The sequence below is a fragment of the Asterias rubens genome, chromosome 5 (assembly GCF_902459465.1).
Source record: "Asterias rubens chromosome 5, eAstRub1.3, whole genome shotgun sequence".
In the NCBI taxonomy this organism is placed as follows: Eukaryota; Metazoa; Echinodermata; class Asteroidea; order Forcipulatida; family Asteriidae; genus Asterias; species Asterias rubens.
The window spans coordinates 1-19,790 of NC_047066.1; the positions used below are offsets into that span (position 1 = coordinate 1).

Below are 19,790 nucleotides of genomic sequence, written 5' to 3' on the forward strand. Positions count from 1 at the left end.
CCCTACCCTAACCCTAACCCTAACCCTAACCCTAACCCTAACCCTAACCCTAACCCTAACCCTAACCCTAACCCTAACCCTAACCCTAACCCTAACCCTAACCCTAACCCTAACCCTAACCCTAACCCTAACCCTAACCCTAACCCTAACCCTAACCCTAACCCTAACCCTAACCCTAACCCTAACCCTAACCCTAACCCTAACCCTAACCCTAACCCTAACCCTAACCCTAACCCTAACCCTAACCCTAACCCTAACCCTAACCCTAACCCTAACCCTAACCCTAACCCTAACCCTAACCCTAACCCTAACCCTAACCCTAACCCTAACCCTAACCCTAACCCTAACCCTAACCCTAACCCTAACCCTAACCCTAACCCTAACCCTAACCCTAACCCTAACCCTAACCCTAACCCTAACCCTAACCCTAACCCTAACCCTAACCCTAACCCTAACCCTAACCCTAACCCTAACCCTAACCCTAACCCTAACCCTAACCCTAACCCTAACCCTAACCCTAACCCTAACCCTAACCCTAACCCTAACCCTAACCCTAACCCTAACCCTAACCCTAACCCTAACCCTAACCCTAACCCTAACCCTAACCCTAACCCTAACCCTAACCCTAACCCTAACCCTAACCCTAACCCTAACCCTAACCCTAACCCTAACCCTAACCCTAACCCTAACCCTAACCCTAACCCTAACCCTAACCCTAACCCTAACCCTAACCCTAACCCTAACCCTAACCCTAACCCTAACCCTAACCCTAACCCTAACCCTAACCCTAACCCTAACCCTAACCCTAACCCTAACCCTAACCCTAACCCTAACCCTAACCCTAACCCTAACCCTAACCCTAACCCTAACCCTAACCCTAACCCTAACCCTAACCCTAACCCTAACCCTAACCCTAACCCTAACCCTAACCCTAACCCTAACCCTAACCCTAACCCTAACCCTAACCCTAACCCTAACCCTAACCCTAACCCTAACCCTAACCCTAACCCTAACCCTAACCCTAACCCTAACCCTAACCCTAACCCTAACCCTAACCCTAACCCTAACCCTAACCCTAACCCTAACCCTAACCCTAACCCTAACCCTAACCCTAACCCTAACCCTAACCCTAACCCTAACCCTAACCCTAACCCTAACCCTAACCCTAACCCTAACCCTAACCCTAACCCTAACCCTAACCCTAACCCTAACCCTAACCCTAACCCTAACCCTAACCCTAACCCTAACCCTAACCCTAACCCTAACCCTAACCCTAACCCTAACCCTAACCCTAACCCTAACCCTAACCCTAACCCTAACCCTAACCCTAACCCTAACCCTAACCCTAACCCTAACCCTAACCCTAACCCTAACCCTAACCCTAACCCTAACCCTAACCCTAACCCTAACCCTAACCCTAACCCTAACCCTAACCCTAACCCTAACCCTAACCCTAACCCTAACCCTAACCCTAACCCTAACCCTAACCCTAACCCTAACCCTAACCCTAACCCTAACCCTAACCCTAACCCTAACCCTAACCCTAACCCTAACCCTAACCCTAACCCTAACCCTAACCCTAACCCTAACCCTAACCCTAACCCTAACCCTAACCCTAACCCTAACCCTAACCCTAACCCTAACCCTAACCCTAACCCTAACCCTAACCCTAACCCTAACCCTAACCCTAACCCTAACCCTAACCCTAACCCTAACCCTAACCCTAACCCTAACCCTAACCCTAACCCTAACCCTAACCCTAACCCTAACCCTAACCCTAACCCTAACCCTAACCCTAACCCTAACCCTAACCCTAACCCTAACCCTAACCCTAACCCTAACCCTAACCCTAACCCTAACCCTAACCCTAACCCTAACCCTAACCCTAACCCTAACCCTAACCCTAACCCTAACCCTAACCCTAACCCTAACCCTAACCCTAACCCTAACCCTAACCCTAACCCTAACCCTAACCCTAACCCTAACCCTAACCCTAACCCTAACCCTAACCCTAACCCTAACCCTAACCCTAACCCTAACCCTAACCCTAACCCTAACCCTAACCCTAACCCTAACCCTAACCCTAACCCTAACCCTAACCCTAACCCTAACCCTAACCCTAACCCTAACCCTAACCCTAACCCTAACCCTAACCCTAACCCTAACCCTAACCCTAACCCTAACCCTAACCCTAACCCTAACCCTAACCCTAACCCTAACCCTAACCCTAACCCTAACCCTAACCCTAACCCTAACCCTAACCCTAACCCTAACCCTAACCCTAACCCTAACCCTAACCCTAACCCTAACCCTAACCCTAACCCTAACCCTAACCCTAACCCTAACCCTAACCCTAACCCTAACCCTAACCCTAACCCTAACCCTAACCCTAACCCTAACCCTAACCCTAACCCTAACCCTAACCCTAACCCTAACCCTAACCCTAACCCTAACCCTAACCCTAACCCTAACCCTAACCCTAACCCTAACCCTAACCCTAACCCTAACCCTAACCCTAACCCTAACCCTAACCCTAACCCTAACCCTAACCCTAACCCTAACCCTAACCCTAACCCTAACCCTAACCCTAACCCTAACCCTAACCCTAACCCTAACCCTAACCCTAACCCTAACCCTAACCCTAACCCTAACCCTAACCCTAACCCTAACCCTAACCCTAACCCTAACCCTAACCCTAACCCTAACCCTAACCCTAACCCTAACCCTAACCCTAACCCTAACCCTAACCCTAACCCTAACCCTAACCCTAACCCTAACCCTAACCCTAACCCTAACCCTAACCCTAACCCTAACCCTAACCCTAACCCTAACCCTAACCCTAACCCTAACCCTAACCCTAACCCTAACCCTAACCCTAACCCTAACCCTAACCCTAACCCTAACCCTAACCCTAACCCTAACCCTAACCCTAACCCTAACCCTAACCCTAACCCTAACCCTAACCCTAACCCTAACCCTAACCCTAACCCTAACCCTAACCCTAACCCTAACCCTAACCCTAACCCTAACCCTAACCCTAACCCTAACCCTAACCCTAACCCTAACCCTAACCCTAACCCTAACCCTAACCCTAACCCTAACCCTAACCCTAACCCTAACCCTAACCCTAACCCTAACCCTAACCCTAACCCTAACCCTAACCCTAACCCTAACCCTAACCCTAACCCTAACCCTAACCCTAACCCTAACCCTAACCCTAACCCTAACCCTAACCCTAACCCTAACCCTAACCCTAACCCTAACCCTAACCCTAACCCTAACCCTAACCCTAACCCTAACCCTAACCCTAACCCTAACCCTAACCCTAACCCTAACCCTAACCCTAACCCTAACCCTAACCCTAACCCTAACCCTAACCCTAACCCTAACCCTAACCCTAACCCTAACCCTGGCCTACTTTTGCACAAGAAAAGCACGGTTATCCTGCGAAAGCGAACCAAATTTTTAAGTCACTGTTTTTGCAGTGAATGTTATGCAGAAGTTGAGCACAATAGTAATCGCAGCAGATTTTTTGTTGCGAATTGTCACGCTCATCAAGAACACATTCCTTGTGTGCCCAGATGTTAAATACGCTTAGCGTAAGCACAATTTCCCGATTATGTAAGCGCTGCGATTCTTTCCTTTTAAAGCCATTGGTCCAGGACCAAACCAAACTAAACACAAAAAGCAGCTAAACACAGCAAATACCATTCCTCATGTACAAACTGCAAGTTGTGAATCCAGGTATTCTGCTCAATTTCTGCAGTTTATAAACCAAAATAGTTTGCCTTATTATTATAAGCAGCTCTTTAACATTGAGCCACTCAACCACCAGAGAAACGTCGACCAGCATAATAAAATCTCTGATTTTGTATTCCTGTCAAAGAGTTTTTGTTTGTCATGGTCTAATTTCCGAAAGTAAAGCGAAATACTGGAATTAGTTTAGGCAACTGGTCCCCGGTGTGAACAAGGTTACTTCACCCGTAAATCGTTCCAAATCCCAGGCGTTAAAATTACAAGTATACACTTAACACTACATCTTTATGATTCACCACAAGACACTTACAGTCTTTACATGCATTGATAGTAGGCCTACCATTTCGATGGTCTTTTATAAAATGTGTATGCCGTGTAAACTTCCAAATCTCAGGCAGGTGTATTCGTCCATGCACGGTCCACTTTTCCTCGTACATGATGCCTTTGATCGAAGCCAAATAAGTAAAGAAACAAGTTTGTATGTTTCACATAGGTTTGTCTTCAGTGATAAGGTTTAGAAAGAAAAGGCTGGCACTTTGTGTTGATTGACAACATACATAGAGCGAAAAAACTGCAAAAATAGTGCTATTTATTAGCAAAAAAGTGGTTGTACGTAAATCGAAGAACCATGTATATGTACGTAGAACTTCCTCCATAGTGCGTACACCCATTAAAGATCATGCTGCGCGAGGACAAAATCAGAATCGTTTTATTTTCCAGGAAAGAAGCATCTCATGAGCCAAAAATTTGAAAAATAAGAACATGTTGGACTGATTGTTTAAATGTAGGTACATATTTCTTTTTGTAAAAAAAAGTAAAATGTATGACTTATATTATTGATTTCGTCGAAATTTTCGGAAGGTTTCGAACTCAGATCACCTGGATAAGAGCACCCGCGGTAAACCGCGGCCCCAATCGATCCATCAACACGATTAGGTGATTTTATTCCTTATATAATAAGTGTATTAATTTATGACAAATAATTTCAAGATGACGTGACATAAAAAATTTCTTCATTTGGCACAACTACAATACCCAGAGGATCAAAATCTGAAAACAATTTGAAAATCGGACGTTTATTTTGGGAGATATGGTGTTAACAAGATTGCCTAATTAAGTATTCACCTCGCTGTTAGTGGCTAATTAATGAAGAATTTTTACATTTTGTACTTTAAGGTTAAAGTTTATGTTCTAAGCTCCAATTTAATATAGGATCTAACTCTTTCATATTTACGCTCTAGGATATTAGGCTTAAAATAAAAACGTGTACAAACCCTATGGGATTTAGGCAGAAACAAAGAATAATAATAATAATAACTAGACATTAGGTGTTTGTGAACAAACACAAAGCTGTTCCGTGTTCTTTTGCTTGGATTATGTGCTAAAATGACCAAGGAGTCTATAACTGAAAACAAGTTTGAAAATGTTGAATAGTTTCTTGAGTTATCGTGCCACTTCCGGTTGACCCGGAAGTAGAGGTCGACATGGGGTCACGGTAACCTAAGGCTAATCTCCAATGCCCAAGGAGTCTCTAACTGAAAAAAGTTTGAAAAATCGATATTGTCCCACTTCGGGTTGACCCGGAAGTAGAGGTCAACTTGAGGTCACGGCTTTTCAATAACTCCTAAGGGGTCTAAAACTTGAAACAGTCTGAAAATGGGCCGTTTACTTCTTGAGATATGGTCCCACTTCCGGTTGACCCGGAAGTAGAGGTCAACTTGAGGTCACGGTTTTTCAAAGTACATTTTTAACGCCTAAGGGGTCTAAATCTGAAAAAAGTTTGAAAATCGCTTGTATAGTACTTGAGATATGGTCATACTTCCGGTTGACAGGAAAGTAGAGGTCAACTTGAGGTCACGGTATTTCCAAATTAATCTCCAATCCCCAAGGAGTCTTTAACAGGGTAAGAATCGGCCCTGTACTTCTTGAGATATTGTGATACAAAGATTTTCCAATTAAATATGCAAATGAGGGTCACATGGTTAACTAATTAAGAGCAAAAAAAATTCATTGTAAGTAAAGCTTATGTTCTAAGCTTCAATTTGGTATAATAAACGCACTCTTTCGTATTATGGTTTGGGAGATAAGGCTTAAACAAAAAAACGTTTACAAACTAATGCTTTGGTTTTCTTCCATTAAATGATTTTACTGGTCAATAGAGGGCGGTATGTAAGATGAGTGGTCTTACTATCAACATCTCCTTTTGTCTAGTCAAATGTTCAGTTTAAAAAAAGGTTAAAAATCGGCCCGGTACTTCATGAGATATGGTGTTACAAAGATTTCCCAATTAAATATGCAAATGAGGGTCACGTGGTTAATTAATCAAGAATTTAAAAACAAAATTACATGAGGAATTAAGCTTAGGTCCTAGTCTTTAATTTGATATATGATATATTTTTAACTCTTTTCAAGTTATGGTTTAGGAGAATAGGCTGAAACAAAAAGCGTTTACAAATTTGCTATTGTTGTCTTCCATTAAATATTTTTTACTGTCACTAGAGGGCGGTATGTAATATGAGTGGTCTGTATACTAGAGGAGATGTTAATACTAGTCAGTTCAGTTGAAATGTTTATCTCAAAAAGTTCAGTTAAAAAGTTTAATAAAGGTAAATAAAACTAATATTTGACTCAGGATTGTTTGATTTGTTGGTTTCTTGAGTTTAATGCAGTAATTTAAGAGTCCAATGCCATGTCACAAAAAACTACATTAAGGATAAAGTCCTTGTATTTGGTAAGTGGTTTGATGTTTGATTTAGCACGAGTGGATTTCGCCTAACTCTTAACGGCCACCAAACTCTGCGCTTACGATCACCATTTTCTGCTTACTGTGCAAGCACGGAATACAAAGTGCGAGCTTGGAAGCACACAAACAAAATAAATCCCTGCTTAGTAGTCTATTTCGCTTGACGTAAGCGCAGAAAACACTGCTTCTGCTTAGCACTGAATATTTGCTTCCAGAGCAGAGCATATTGGGCCCATTCGCACAGGATTTTTCAGTATGCAAGTTCCCATCATGATAGGCCTAGGTAACTAGTGAAATTTACTACTCGACTAGTCGCACCTCAAACCCAACTACGACACTTATCGAGATAAATTCAGGATTCTCAAGATGTGTGCCGCAATGTGCTGCAAGCGCAACATTAATTATGTTGCGATTAGTAGTAAGCAACACAACTGTTTCACCAAACAGGTAGTCGGGACTAGTTTTGTAGTCAACATGTGGGCATGATTATAATGGAGAAGAGAAACAGTAGTCGCGACTCAAATAGTAGAGAGGTTTCGCAAGTGTACAGATAAACATACAGATACCGATACGTCGAAACTTTGTGCGTTCGTGTGATGCGTATCCGCGACTATCGTATTTTGCATATACGTTCGTACAGGATACGGGAGCTTATACACGTCGTAGATAAATGGATACTGTTTTGCAGATTTTTAGTTGTATTTTTGTACTCGATCAAAAATATTTCCCACGGAATAGCTTCCACATCGTGCTTGATATAGATAGAATTTGTTTAGTCATTTGCAAGCAAAAATATGAGAAAATGTAGTGTATAAAACACGGGGTCTCTAATCGGTCATACATATGTCAGAAAAACACTCATGATAAATGCGAGCGCACTCAAGTGAAACATACCTATAATTTGCAAACCAAAATTCAACACATGGCTGGTGTGAACGGTTACGGTTATCGTATCCGTATCTGTATCTGTATCCGCACGCTTGCGAAACCTCTCTAATAATTTGTAGTCGCGACTTTAACACTTAAGCACACTAGTCGCCCGGCCTACTTTTGCACAACTAATTATAAAGCACGGTTGTCCTGTGAATGCAAATCAAATTTTCAAGTCACTGTTTTTGTAGTGACAGTTTCACAGGAATTGAGCACAATTAGTCAACTGTAGTAATTTTGTTGTTGCGAATTGTGACACTCAAGAACACATGCCCTGCTAAGCTGTTAATTACGCTTAGCGTAAGCACAATTCCCTGATTACGTAAACGCTGCGTTTCTTCCTTTAAAAAGTCATTGGCACAGGACCAGACCAAACTACATATAGCTTTTAAAACACAAAAAGTACCTAAACACAGCAAATACCATTCCTCATTTTGTACAAGTCGTGAATCCAGGTATTCTGCTCAATTTCTGCATTTTTATAAAGCAAAATTTTTGCCTATTTATTATAAGCAGCTCTATACAAATGACCCACTCAACCACAAGAGAAACGTCAGCTTAATAAAATCGCTGCTTTTGTATTCCTGCCAAAGAGTTTTTGTATGTCATGGTATAATTTCCGAAAAGAAAGCGAAATACTTGAATTAGTTTAGGCAAATGGTCCCCGGCGTAAACAAGGTGACTTCACCCGTAAATGATTCCAAATCCCAGGCGTTCTATTTTCGTCGTCCACGCTCGTCGCCTGAACAAACCCGGTCAACTCGGTCCCAAACCAACTCGGTCCCAGTCATACGTTGACAGTTTTGTCACTAATTTTTCAAAAACTACAACACCACAGCATGTAATTTTTTAAAGGAAGCTTTCAACTATCATTATCTTCAAACTGTTGAAGTTTAGTGTAATTCTGTGGACATCATGGTATGTCGTCGTCGTCAAAAACCCCTATTTATATACGCACGTTCGTTAAACGGCGACAGTGTAGCCTTCGATCGGGAAACGACTACAAAAACTAGCCTCCCGGACGAAAAACGGCGAGGTTTTTTGGCGACCCTGATGGAAAACGAGTAGGTTTTGACGGAATCCGTTAGGCCCCTTACCCCAACCCCAACCCCAACCCCAACCAAATTCATGTATATCTCTTTATTAGTATATCTCTTTATCGTGTATATCTCTTTATTTATTAGAGCATTTTCACTTGTTTTTGGTCCAGGTGGGAATATAATTGAAAAACGTCTCCCTAAAATGCATGCAAATGTTGACATACAGTGAATTTCAAAAATCGTTCAACCTACGATTTGTTTTGCACAAAGTAAGATTCAAGGATAGATCTTTCCTTCTTGAAAAAAAAAATCCCTTTGTACATCCTCTAGATATAATTTATGAAGATTTTTGGAGAAAAACAAATAGCCTCGCCCCATCAAATATAGGCCTTTAACTTGATTTACTTTGCTTAGGCAGAGAATATAAAAACTTGGCTGATGCCATTTCTACTTGTTGGTTACAAACTATGTCCCACAGAAGAGACGAATTTGTGCTTTAAATTTGCCACAAACCGTATTTCTTCTAATTGTTTTAGAAATTGGTTCAAATTTAACCCGAAATCTCATTCTATGTCAATTACAGACATAAGACCTCTTGCCGTGACTTTCGAAATGTTTAAAATAAACCAATCACCCAATAAGCATACCTCTAGAAAACCTTTATCAATCATCCCCATTCTTTCACCGTTGTAAAGGTAAATCCATGACCTACTTATAAATGGACATTACTTGTTCAAAAATTGACTTGTTCTTAAAAAAATCGCAGCATCTAATGATTGAGTTTTTGTACCCACCCTGTACATGTGTACCCCCAACATCCACATACTTTCAAACCTGTCTCATGGGTACTTTGCTAGTTAGAGCTGAATAACATTATTGAATGGTCTCAGCTTCAGAAATCGCAGAAACCAAGCTACCGCTACAACAAATAATTTAATAAGAGAAAAGAGTCCGACAAGTTAGGAAAAGTACACAACATCAGTACTAGCTAGTGTGATTATTTCTGTAACACGTTCTGTTGCCTTAATTGTCCGTTTATCATTGGTTGTCTCTGCAAGGCTTGTTACACTCGTTGTATTGCTGGGGTAGGGGTCTTTTCTTTTGTGACTTAAGTCTTCTGAGCTGTTGGTCGAAGCATGATGTCATGAACCTTTATAAAGAAAAGGAAGCCACAATCAGAAACATCTAAGATGGATGTAATGAGTTTCTTAAAACATTTATAGAAATAATTATTTTGTGCCACACATTATTTTTATGCATCTGACCATGATAACATTTTGCTTTAATTATGTGTTGAAAGATTTTCAACTTGCATTTTACATACCTGAACATGTGGTGGTGTTTGAAGTATGTACAAAACTGCCTCTGCGATATCATCAACTTGCAATGGCTGGGTAAACAATGGATTGGTACAGAAACGATTTTGGGATTAGAAATGATTATAGTAATCGTGTTCAACTTAATTAATTATCAGTTTTTACAATTCTTTGAGACAAGGTTACTGTCTGGAGTGAATAACGACCCAAATTTGAGACAAATTCAAGTTTGATTGGACATTGGAGTAATGTAAAATGACAGAAAGTCTAGTATGTAGATAAACCCTAATGTGCAATGTTCTATATTTCTTGTTCCTTGCAGTAAATATCATATTTTTATCATTAAAAAACCCCAGATAAAAACATTTTAGACCAAGTTTTATTATAGAAGAGCCTTGTCCCAGTTTTTGAACAAGAACTTTATTTATTTCACTTATTACTCCATTACACATCCAACAAAGCAAGCACCAACAACAGGATTGTGAATGACGTATGATAAAAACCCAAAAGGCGAAAAAATCTTAACAGGTAGGGACTTAAACCTCAATCTTCATGCAAGGCCCCAGGTCTAAAGTGTGATTCAAGCGGGGCGAAATACACCACTTAAACCTCAATCTACATGCAAGGCCCCAGGTCTAAAGTGTGATTCAAGCGGGGGTCCACAGAGGTGAATGGCAGCGAAATAAACCATGCAACTAATCTGATGCAATTATTAATATTCTTTACTTATGGATGGGGGAGCATCCTCCTCCCTTTACCTCAGGCTAGATCAAGGATCAATAAGGCCAATATTACCTCTTCCATGGTTCGGTAAAGTTTGTTTGCCTTTTCAGGGTCTTCGTCGGGATACATGCGTTGTCTAAACTCTGTTTCTACTATGCCTGGTGAGATTGCCTGTGTAAAGTGAAAACAAAATTTCAATATGGGGATAATATTATAAAAGAGTAAGCATTCAACATAGCAATTAATACTTTGCTTCGCAGAAAACAGCATCCTGTCCACCTTAAATACCATAGCGATTTATATACTAATTTGGGGTGAGGTTTCACAGACAGTGTTTTACTGAATAAAATGTTTAACATTTAAATAACATTGTATTGGGTGCAGAGAAACCAAATAATCTGATCGTAAAGTAAACAGTCAATTTATTATTCATTACATTGTAATTCTCAGAGGGTTACATATTACATGACTACTTACTGCTACTCTGATTCTGCTGTTCTTTTCTCTTAGCTCTATTCTGATGCCTTCAATCATGGCAGTTATCCCATATTTGGTGACACAGTAAAAGTGTATCTCTTTTAGCTGGGTAATTCTGTGACCAGAAAGACTTTGGGGAAAAGGAGGCAGCTTAATAATAAAAACAAATTCTTATATAGCGCATTTCACAATAACGGTCTCAATGTGCTTGCTTTACATTAGTACCCTGGTCATTGGGCCAATAACATTCCTTTAATTTACAGAGTGGAAAACTTGCAGAGTCATGACTTTGAAATGACTTTGTGACGAAGGTCATCCTTTATTGCCAATTATGACCCTGCAAGTTTTTCATTCCCATTATAAACACCTTAGATTATAAACACAAACACAATTTTAAAAATCGAAACAAATCTGACTGAGATTAGCCTTAGCTTATTATTGACTAAGCAACATTAAATTTATCCATGTCTTGGGTCCTATTAGCTTGTTGAACAAGTTCCAAACTTGCGCAGTTGAGGTACAATTTTATCGTGCAAGTTTCATTATGTGATCTACTAATTTAAATTGGCCAGTTAAATTTGCGTGTTTTCTGCACAGTCATCTTATAGTGAGTTCTTGTGAGACCCAATCACCAACAGTATGTCAAAACACTCTGACCATGTTTTTTCTGTAGTAAAACATGGCCACGTGATCTCTTCTGGAACAATCACCATTAATAATATGTCCCTAGTATTTACAAATAAAGTCTGCACAATTAGCAATAACTAACTCATGGAATAAGTTTTGAATTGATACTCAAATTTTTTATCAAGTGTTATGTAAATCAATAAAATAAACACAATTACAAAACTTTTTTTTTTTTTTTAACAAAGCCACATGTTGGTGGTATCGTGTATTTATTGATGAGCATTAGGACAACACCCTCTTCCACATAACAGTGGAACATTTACCATCAAAGTTAGATACATTGGCTGTAAATGCTTCCATGACAACAGAGGAAAGAATATTGTCTTCAAATAAAAGAGTAATATTTACCTGCCGATCATAATAATCTGGCCATCTTTAGTTCCTTTCTCTTCCATCTGCTTCACAGCCTCCCGGGTACATACAGCTGGAGCTAAAACATTCAACTAAAGAAACAACCAGCAGTTAATATTTAGGTCAGTTTACTTGGAAACAATAATGTGTAGGTGATTTGATTTTCTTGATGCTACTGTCTCATGTATTGTTTGTTCCGTGTTTGGATTAACACTCATTTATATGTACTAACTTTAAATGCAACAATAAAGTCTTTTAAATGATTTACATTTTAATTTGATTCAAGTATCTCAGTCAAGCTATACGTTAGCATCCTCGTCCAAAATTCAAATTTTGTTTAAATATTACATTGAATTTGAACAAGTTATTACACAAATTGAAGTTGCTTTTATAACAAAATGCTTTAGGTGTTTTTATTTTCAAGAAATTATTATAATTAAAAATCAAACATAAGTTGTTCCTCAGGATGCACTCACTTCAAGCATATTTCTCCACTTGTCCGTTTCTCCATTCAGAATACCCATACTTCCAGCACCAATAGACCTGGCATGATTTAGACCTGCATTATTTATACAGACATCCACTCCACCAAACTTCTCTTTGATTTCAGCAAACATAGCAAGAATCTCGTCTTCCTTTGTCAAATCACACTTGATAGCATGTAGTGAACCGGATATTGAGCTATCACTTGACAACATCTGCATGTCATCCTTTGGAAGCAAGCAAATGAAACACTTTGATGCAATTTTCTTCCCAAATAATACATTTAAAGGCAGTGGACACTATTGGTAATTGGCAAAGACTAGACTTCACAGTGGGTGTATCTCAACATATGCATGAAATAACAAACCTGTGAATATTTGAGCTAAATCGGTCATCGAATTTGCGAGATACAATGTACTAATGAAAGAAAAAAGCACCCTTGTCACATGAAGTTGTGTACGTTTAGATGGTTGATTTCGAGACCTCAAGTTCTAAATCTGAGGTCTCGAAATCAAAATCGTGGAAAATTACTTCTCTCCCCATTACTCGTCACCAAGAAAGGTTTTATGATTATAATTATTTTGAGTAACTACCAATAGTGTCCACTGCCTTTAAAGACCATTATAATTTATCATCAGTCTTTGTAAAAAAAAAATGAAAGTTTGGTTTGAAAAAGCACTACATCTACATAGTACATCTCACCTGAATAGCCTTGATGTTCCTTGCGCAGCCAATAACTTTCATTCCATGTTTGACTAGCGACCTGGCTATACCTTGACCAATACCTGTTGAGGCTCCTGTAACCAAGGCAACATGTCCAACCCATCTCTGCATACAATCTGTGGTGCCAGCCATCTGTAAATCCTGCACAAAAGTTACATCAAAAAAAAAGTTCATTTACTGAAACTGTAATAAGTTAATAATAGAGATTTTTTGGATGAATGAATAGGGGAAAAACCCACTTTGTTCAAGTGCTACATTATTTGTCCTTTATCCTCTCTCTTGAGTATGCTGCACCCTTCTTCTAAGCTAAGGGGAAAAAATAAGTGGAATTGGAGCTAATTGAGGGCAGATAAATTGGTGCAAGGCCAAAGTCGTAAAGAGCCTGAGTCGTAATTAATTAATTTATCCATTGCGGAAGAGGATGTTCAACCACCTCAGACTTACTGGGAGTTCATCATTCACTGGTGAAAAGTGAAGTTTTTGCGCCAGATCAGAGACAGAGCCCAGACGTCCGTTGCGTGTACGAGGATGATAATTAATAGTCTGTAGTAACCATTAGGGATTGCATGACACTACATGCAGCACAGTAAAAGTTTTTGCAATCTGTATCCGCGTCGGCCCTGCATTGTAGCATGTACAGCATTTAGAAATGTTTGCGGTGTTATAAAACAAATATTGACTGCTTTTACATGTGCAATGGTTAAAACTATGACTCCCTCGGTGATCCCCGTAGAGTTCTATTTTCCCTCGGCTTCACCTCTGGAAAATAGAACGCTCCGGGGATCACCTCGGGAGTCATAGTTTTCACTCGAAGCAGTCAATATTTGTATACAGTACTACTGTACTAGAACATCAAGCCTAGTTTTTTATAACCACTTCACTGTTAATGCATGGAGGTAGAAAAAATGACACCATACAAAGCTTTAATAATGAATGAAAACAGGAGAAATGTCCTTGTATTTCATTGTACACAACACAAGGGAAGATAGTCTGTCACTGCACCGACGTTGAACTTTTTACACTACTTGTTCAGAACAAAGTCATCAGACGAGACAGGGTTCACAGAGATATTATTAAATACGTGTAATTTGTATGATAAAGGTCGTCATGGGCTGGCAGTAATCCAGAACTTTCTGACAATAGTGACATCATTACATAGTACTCTAAAGACTATACTTACAGCATATGACTTCTTGCTTGCAGCAGTCAGTGCCTTCCTTTCCCATTCTCAGGCTCCCAAGGAACTACACATACTACGTGTACAGCTCTGAATGAGCTCTCGTACACGACGAATGTGTATGTGCAGAAGTCAGGTGGTGTGTACTTGGAGAGCGCCACCAATAGTTTATGAGAGCGAAAAGTCGGGACAAGATAGGAAGTTTCCTCGATGAGCCATACAAGGCAGTGAACATTATTGATTGGTAATTACTCGAAATAGTTATTAGCATAAAACCTTTACTTGGTAACGAGTGAGTATTGGGGAGCTGTTGGTAGTATAACACATTGTGAGAAACTGCTCCCTCTAAAATATTATTCTTGTTTTCGCGAAAGAATTTAACGACTTAAGAGTCAGTTCAGGTAAATAATTGACATAGTTGCTCCCGGTCAAAAAATTAATTTTTTTAATACTTTGTGGGTGGAAGGGCCTTGGGGTGCAAGTAAACAAAATTGCATTTTCAATTCTATATATAGCCCGTTGCCATGGTTACGGCTCATTTTGTTTTTTGGCCATTTTAGGCCGATTTTGGGGTCTGAAAAACTGGTTTTTAGCTCATATTTACAACTCCACCCCACCAAAATGCAAAATTATTTCAAAAAACCTTTGATATCACTACAAAGTATCATCCTTGGCCTTCCTTGAGAAAAAAAATTATTGCTTTAAATATCACCCTTGTGCTATTTTTGCATCATGCATTACAGTATGTTTTTAGAACTTGCAAAATCGAAATTTTTACCCTATTTTTGGACCCTAAAATGTCAACTTGCCAGGGGTCTCAGAAAATTTTCCTTTCGGCTGTGATTAGGGCCAACATTGGTCTTTCCATATCTGGTGTCAAAAACTTGGGCAATTGTATCTTGTTGTGACAGTACTGCCTCAAAACTAGAATTTTTTCCCAAAAACGTGATAAATTACTTTTTAAGGGTCTTTTCACATAATATCGACATACGTGTCCACGGTAAAAAAAGGAGGAATATTTTTCTTATACTTTGTTGATAGTAGGGACTTGGGGTCCAAATAAACAACATTTACATTTCAAATCATAATATAACACGTTGCCATGGTAACAGTTCATTTGTGTTTAGGCCACTTTAGGCCGATTTTGGGGTCTGAAAAACTGTTTTTTTAGTTAATATTTACAACTCCACCCAACCAAAAAACAAAATTATTTCAAAAAACCTTTTATATCACTACAAAGTATCATCCTTGGCCTTCCTTGAGAAAAAAAATTATTGCTTTAAATATCACCCTTGTGCTATTTTTGCATCATGCTTTACAGTATGTTTTTAGAACTTGCAAAATCGAAATTTTTACCCTATTTTTGGACCCCAAAATGTCAACTTGCCAGGGGTCTCAGCAAATTTTCCTTTCGGCTGTGATTAGGGCCAACATTGGTCTTTCCATATCTGGTGTCAAAAACTTGGGCAATTGTATCTTGTTGTGACAGTACTGCCTCAAAACTATACTTTTTTTCCCAAAAACGTGATAAATGACTTTTTAAGGGTCTTTTCACATAATATCGACATACGTGTCCACGGTAAAAAAAAGAGGAATATTTTTTCTTATACTTTGTGGATGGTAGGGACTTGGGGTCCAAATAAACAACATTTACATTTCAAATCATAATATAACACGTTGCCATGGTAACAGTTCATTTGTGTTTAGGCCACTTTCGGCCGATTTTGGGGTCTGAAAAACTGTTTTTTTAGTTAATTTACAACTCCACCCAACCAAAAAACAAAAATATTTCATAAAACCTTTTCCATCACTACAAATTATCATCCTTGGCTTTACTTGAGACAAACAAATATTGCTATAAATTTCACCCTTGTGCTATTTTTAGAACGTGCATAGAGTATGTTTTTAGAACTTGCAAAATCAACATTTTTACCCTTTTTTTTGCCTCAAAATTGCTTTTTTTCAGGGGTCTCAGAATATTTTCCTTTCGATTTTGATCAGGGCCAAAATTTGCTTCATTTTGAATTTATAACATTAAGAAGTTAGTAATAATTCCATCAATCTGGCAGCTTTTCATAAGCACTCTGTAGTGCATTACCAAACATTGATCAGGACTTGTTGATGACCTAAATCTTAGAATTTGCCCCGCCCCGGCCCCACCCCAGCCCCGACCCAATCATATTTCTTGACATTGCATAAAAAAAACAAAGTTTTGTGAACAGCGCCTCTATTTTGAAAGTGACATTTTTTAATTCCCCTTGCAAATCAAGAAAGTTTGTACTGTCTTAATTTTTTATTGGTTCTCAGAATATTTCCCTTTTGGTTGTGATTGGGCTATCATTATGGTTTGCATGTCTGCTGGGGAAAAACACTTTGGTTTATTGTATCCTGTTGTGACACTTCTGCCTCAAACATGGTAATTTTTCCAAAAACAATAAAAATGCATTTTGAAGTTATCCCTTAGTTTGAATTGATAAAAAACAAAAACGAGCATGCTTGTTAAAAAAATATGGCACTGTTTCCATGCTCTTTAAGTAACAAATAAAAAGTTTATAACCATGCTTTGCCACTGAGAGTTCTTGTTTTGTCATGACTACTTTACCTAGTTGTACAGGTATGATTCACATTGCAAGAAAAGAAGTAGTGCGATGAGCATTCTTTACTATTCTTGTCTATACATGGCCTTTTAACAGTCTTCTCTGTCCCCTGCCCGCTACCAAACTAAACATTTTCATCCCTATTAGAACAAAGAGGCTCTAAAAGTGAGCAAGTACTGTATCCAAAGTATCTAAATGGCCATTCACCTGCTTTGGCCTTCTGTAAGCAGTTCCCCCACCCATGGTGGTGTTCCTTTCAATTGTACTGTTGCAAACATTAAAAGAGTTGGTTTATTTAACGTGATAAACAATTCAGCAGGTAATGTTTGACAATGTTTTTTGTTGATCGTTCTCAGAGACATATATAATAATTATGAATTAGTAAGATAGTGAATGGAAAAAATAATCAAACTAGCCTGAATAAACTTTTGTCACTGCAAATGCATCTTACTTATTTATGTTGAGCAGGTGCAAGTATTTACAACTTCTTTCAATGTTGTTTCATTAAAGGAACACGTTGCCTTGGATCGGTCGAGTTGGTCTTTGAAAAGCGTTTGTAAACGTTTATTACAAAATGCATATGATTAGAAAGATATTTTAAAAGTAGAATATAATGATCCACACAAGTATCACTCAAAAACATCTTTCTAACCATGCATTTTATAACAAACGGTTACAAACGCATTTCAAAGACCAACTTGACCGATCCCAGGCAACGTGTTCCTTTTAAATGATCTCTTACGCTCATCTTGCAAATCTTTAGTATCATTGTTTTTAATAAGATCTTGGCAAACTTGTCCAACACTTTTAAGCGGGCTTTTTAATTTCCCACATTTGTGTTGGACATGATTGGATGCTCTAAACCATCTGCCTCAAGCACAGAAACTACATTGTTTATGATCTCTATCTCTATGAAAAGTTTTACATTTGGCCAAGGATGATACTTTGTAGTGATATAAAAGTTTTTTTGAAATAATTTTGCATTTTGGTGGGGTGGAGTTGTAAATATGAGCTAAAAACCAGTTTTTCATGGCCGTAACCATGGCAACGGGCTATATATAGAATTGAAAATGCACCCCAAGGCCCTTCCACCAACAAAGTATAAAAAAAATTCATTTTTTGACCGTGAGCAACAATGCCAATTATTTACCTGAACTGACTCTTAAATATGATAATAATCTGAGTTCAAGATGCTATGTCAGATTTTGGCCGATTTGACCCCAAAATTTTGATTTAAAATTCAATAGGTATTTTGATGGGGGTCGAGAAAGTTACAAGCTTTCATTTGAGCCATTGCTTGAAAAAGTCCGCCAATTATTAGTTGCAGTGAAATAATTAAGCGCTCAGAATTAGTTTTTATCGGGATCCCGACAATAATACAGTGGAAGTGTCGTGGCCGAGCGGTTAAGAGCACCGAATTCAAACTCTGGTGTTTCTGATCAGCAGAGTGTGGGTTCGAATCCCCAGCCGTGACACTTGTGTCCTGAAGCAAGACACTTCACCATTGCTTCGTCCTTCGGATGGGACGTTAAGCCGTTGGTCCCATGTGTTATGTTAAGTTTAAACAGTTGTATTTCGTATTTCCAATCTCCTTGACGTTGTTCTGAATGTGTGTGCTATGAATATGATAACAATAGGGACTTTTCGTTTTCGACGACGGATGGTTCTGCGACGGTTGTTCAGCTAAAAGTTGTCGTTTTCAGCACAACGGAGATTCATCCCAAGTACTGTCGTGGAAATTGAGGGACGACCGTCTAAATTCAACGGCAAAATTCAACGGCAAACTCGCTAGCAATCTCGCACCACCAGAAGTCGCACGGTTTATGAAACTAGATAAGAAAGGCTTTCCAACAATGTAACATGTTTTGTGATTGGTGGACTGGAAAAAGGGGCACTTTTTGTGTCAAATCATGAAGTCCGTTGGAGAGCTTGCACCTCCATAGTCTGGACTAGACCTCTTAGTCAGGCAGCTTATGACCATATTTGAGAAGGATGTGGACGTTCCGGACAAAAGCACCAAATTTTGTCCACGTGTTCCTTAATACCTAAGCTTTGCATTTTTGATAGGAACCACCTCACCAAGACGTATTATGGCGGCCATCTTGGATTTTCAAGATGGCCGCCATTTAAAAACCTGTTTTTGCCAGTATCTCACCTCCTGAGTCACCTAGGATCACAATTATGGTGTCTAGATATACATTTCCATGGTCAAGGAATACATCTTCACCACTTAGAAAAGTAAAAGTGCTTTATTTCTTTGTTATGGCGGCCATCTTGGATTTTTAAGACGGTCACCATATGAAAAACCCATATTTGCCGGTATCTCGCCTCCAAAGTCACAAATAGTGTGATCAAATATATAGTTCCACGGTCAATGGATCCAACTGTACCACTCAGAAGAGCAGCAGTGCCTTCTTTCTTTTATATAGCGGCCATCTTAGGTTTTCAAGATGGCCGCCATATGAAGAAAACACATGTTTTATCAATATCTCACCGTCTAAATCATTTACAATTACAATTATGGTGACCAAATATACATTTTCATGGTCAAGGAATCTAATTGTACCACTCAGAAGAGCAGCAGTGTCTTCTTTGTTTTAGATAGCGGCCATCTTGGGTTTTCAAGATGACCGCCATATGAAGAAAACATATATTTTATCAATATCGTACCTTCTAAATCACTTATAATCACAATTACAATTATGGTGACAAAATAATATACATTTTCATGGTCAAGGAGTCCAGTTGTACCATTTAGAAGAGCAGCAGTGCTTTCTTTCTTTTATG

The 19,790-nt window shown here is 39.1% G+C and overlaps 1 protein-coding gene across 1 annotated transcript; it reads right to left on the minus strand.

Moving 5' to 3' along the window:
* Positions 1–8,562: 8,562 nt before the first annotated feature.
* Positions 8,563–14,518, minus strand: LOC117290929 (dehydrogenase/reductase SDR family member 11-like). Its single transcript, XM_033772501.1, has 8 exons — positions 14,410–14,518; positions 13,209–13,370; positions 12,500–12,733; positions 12,021–12,115; positions 10,986–11,115; positions 10,581–10,679; positions 9,794–9,859; positions 8,563–9,619 (listed from the first exon to the last, which is right to left on the minus strand). The coding sequence occupies exons 2-8, from the start codon at positions 13,359–13,361 to the stop codon at positions 9,578–9,580; spliced, it is 819 nt and encodes a 272-aa protein (XP_033628392.1). The 5' UTR covers positions 13,362–13,370; positions 14,410–14,518; the 3' UTR covers positions 8,563–9,577.
* Positions 14,519–19,790: the final 5,272 nt, after the last annotated feature.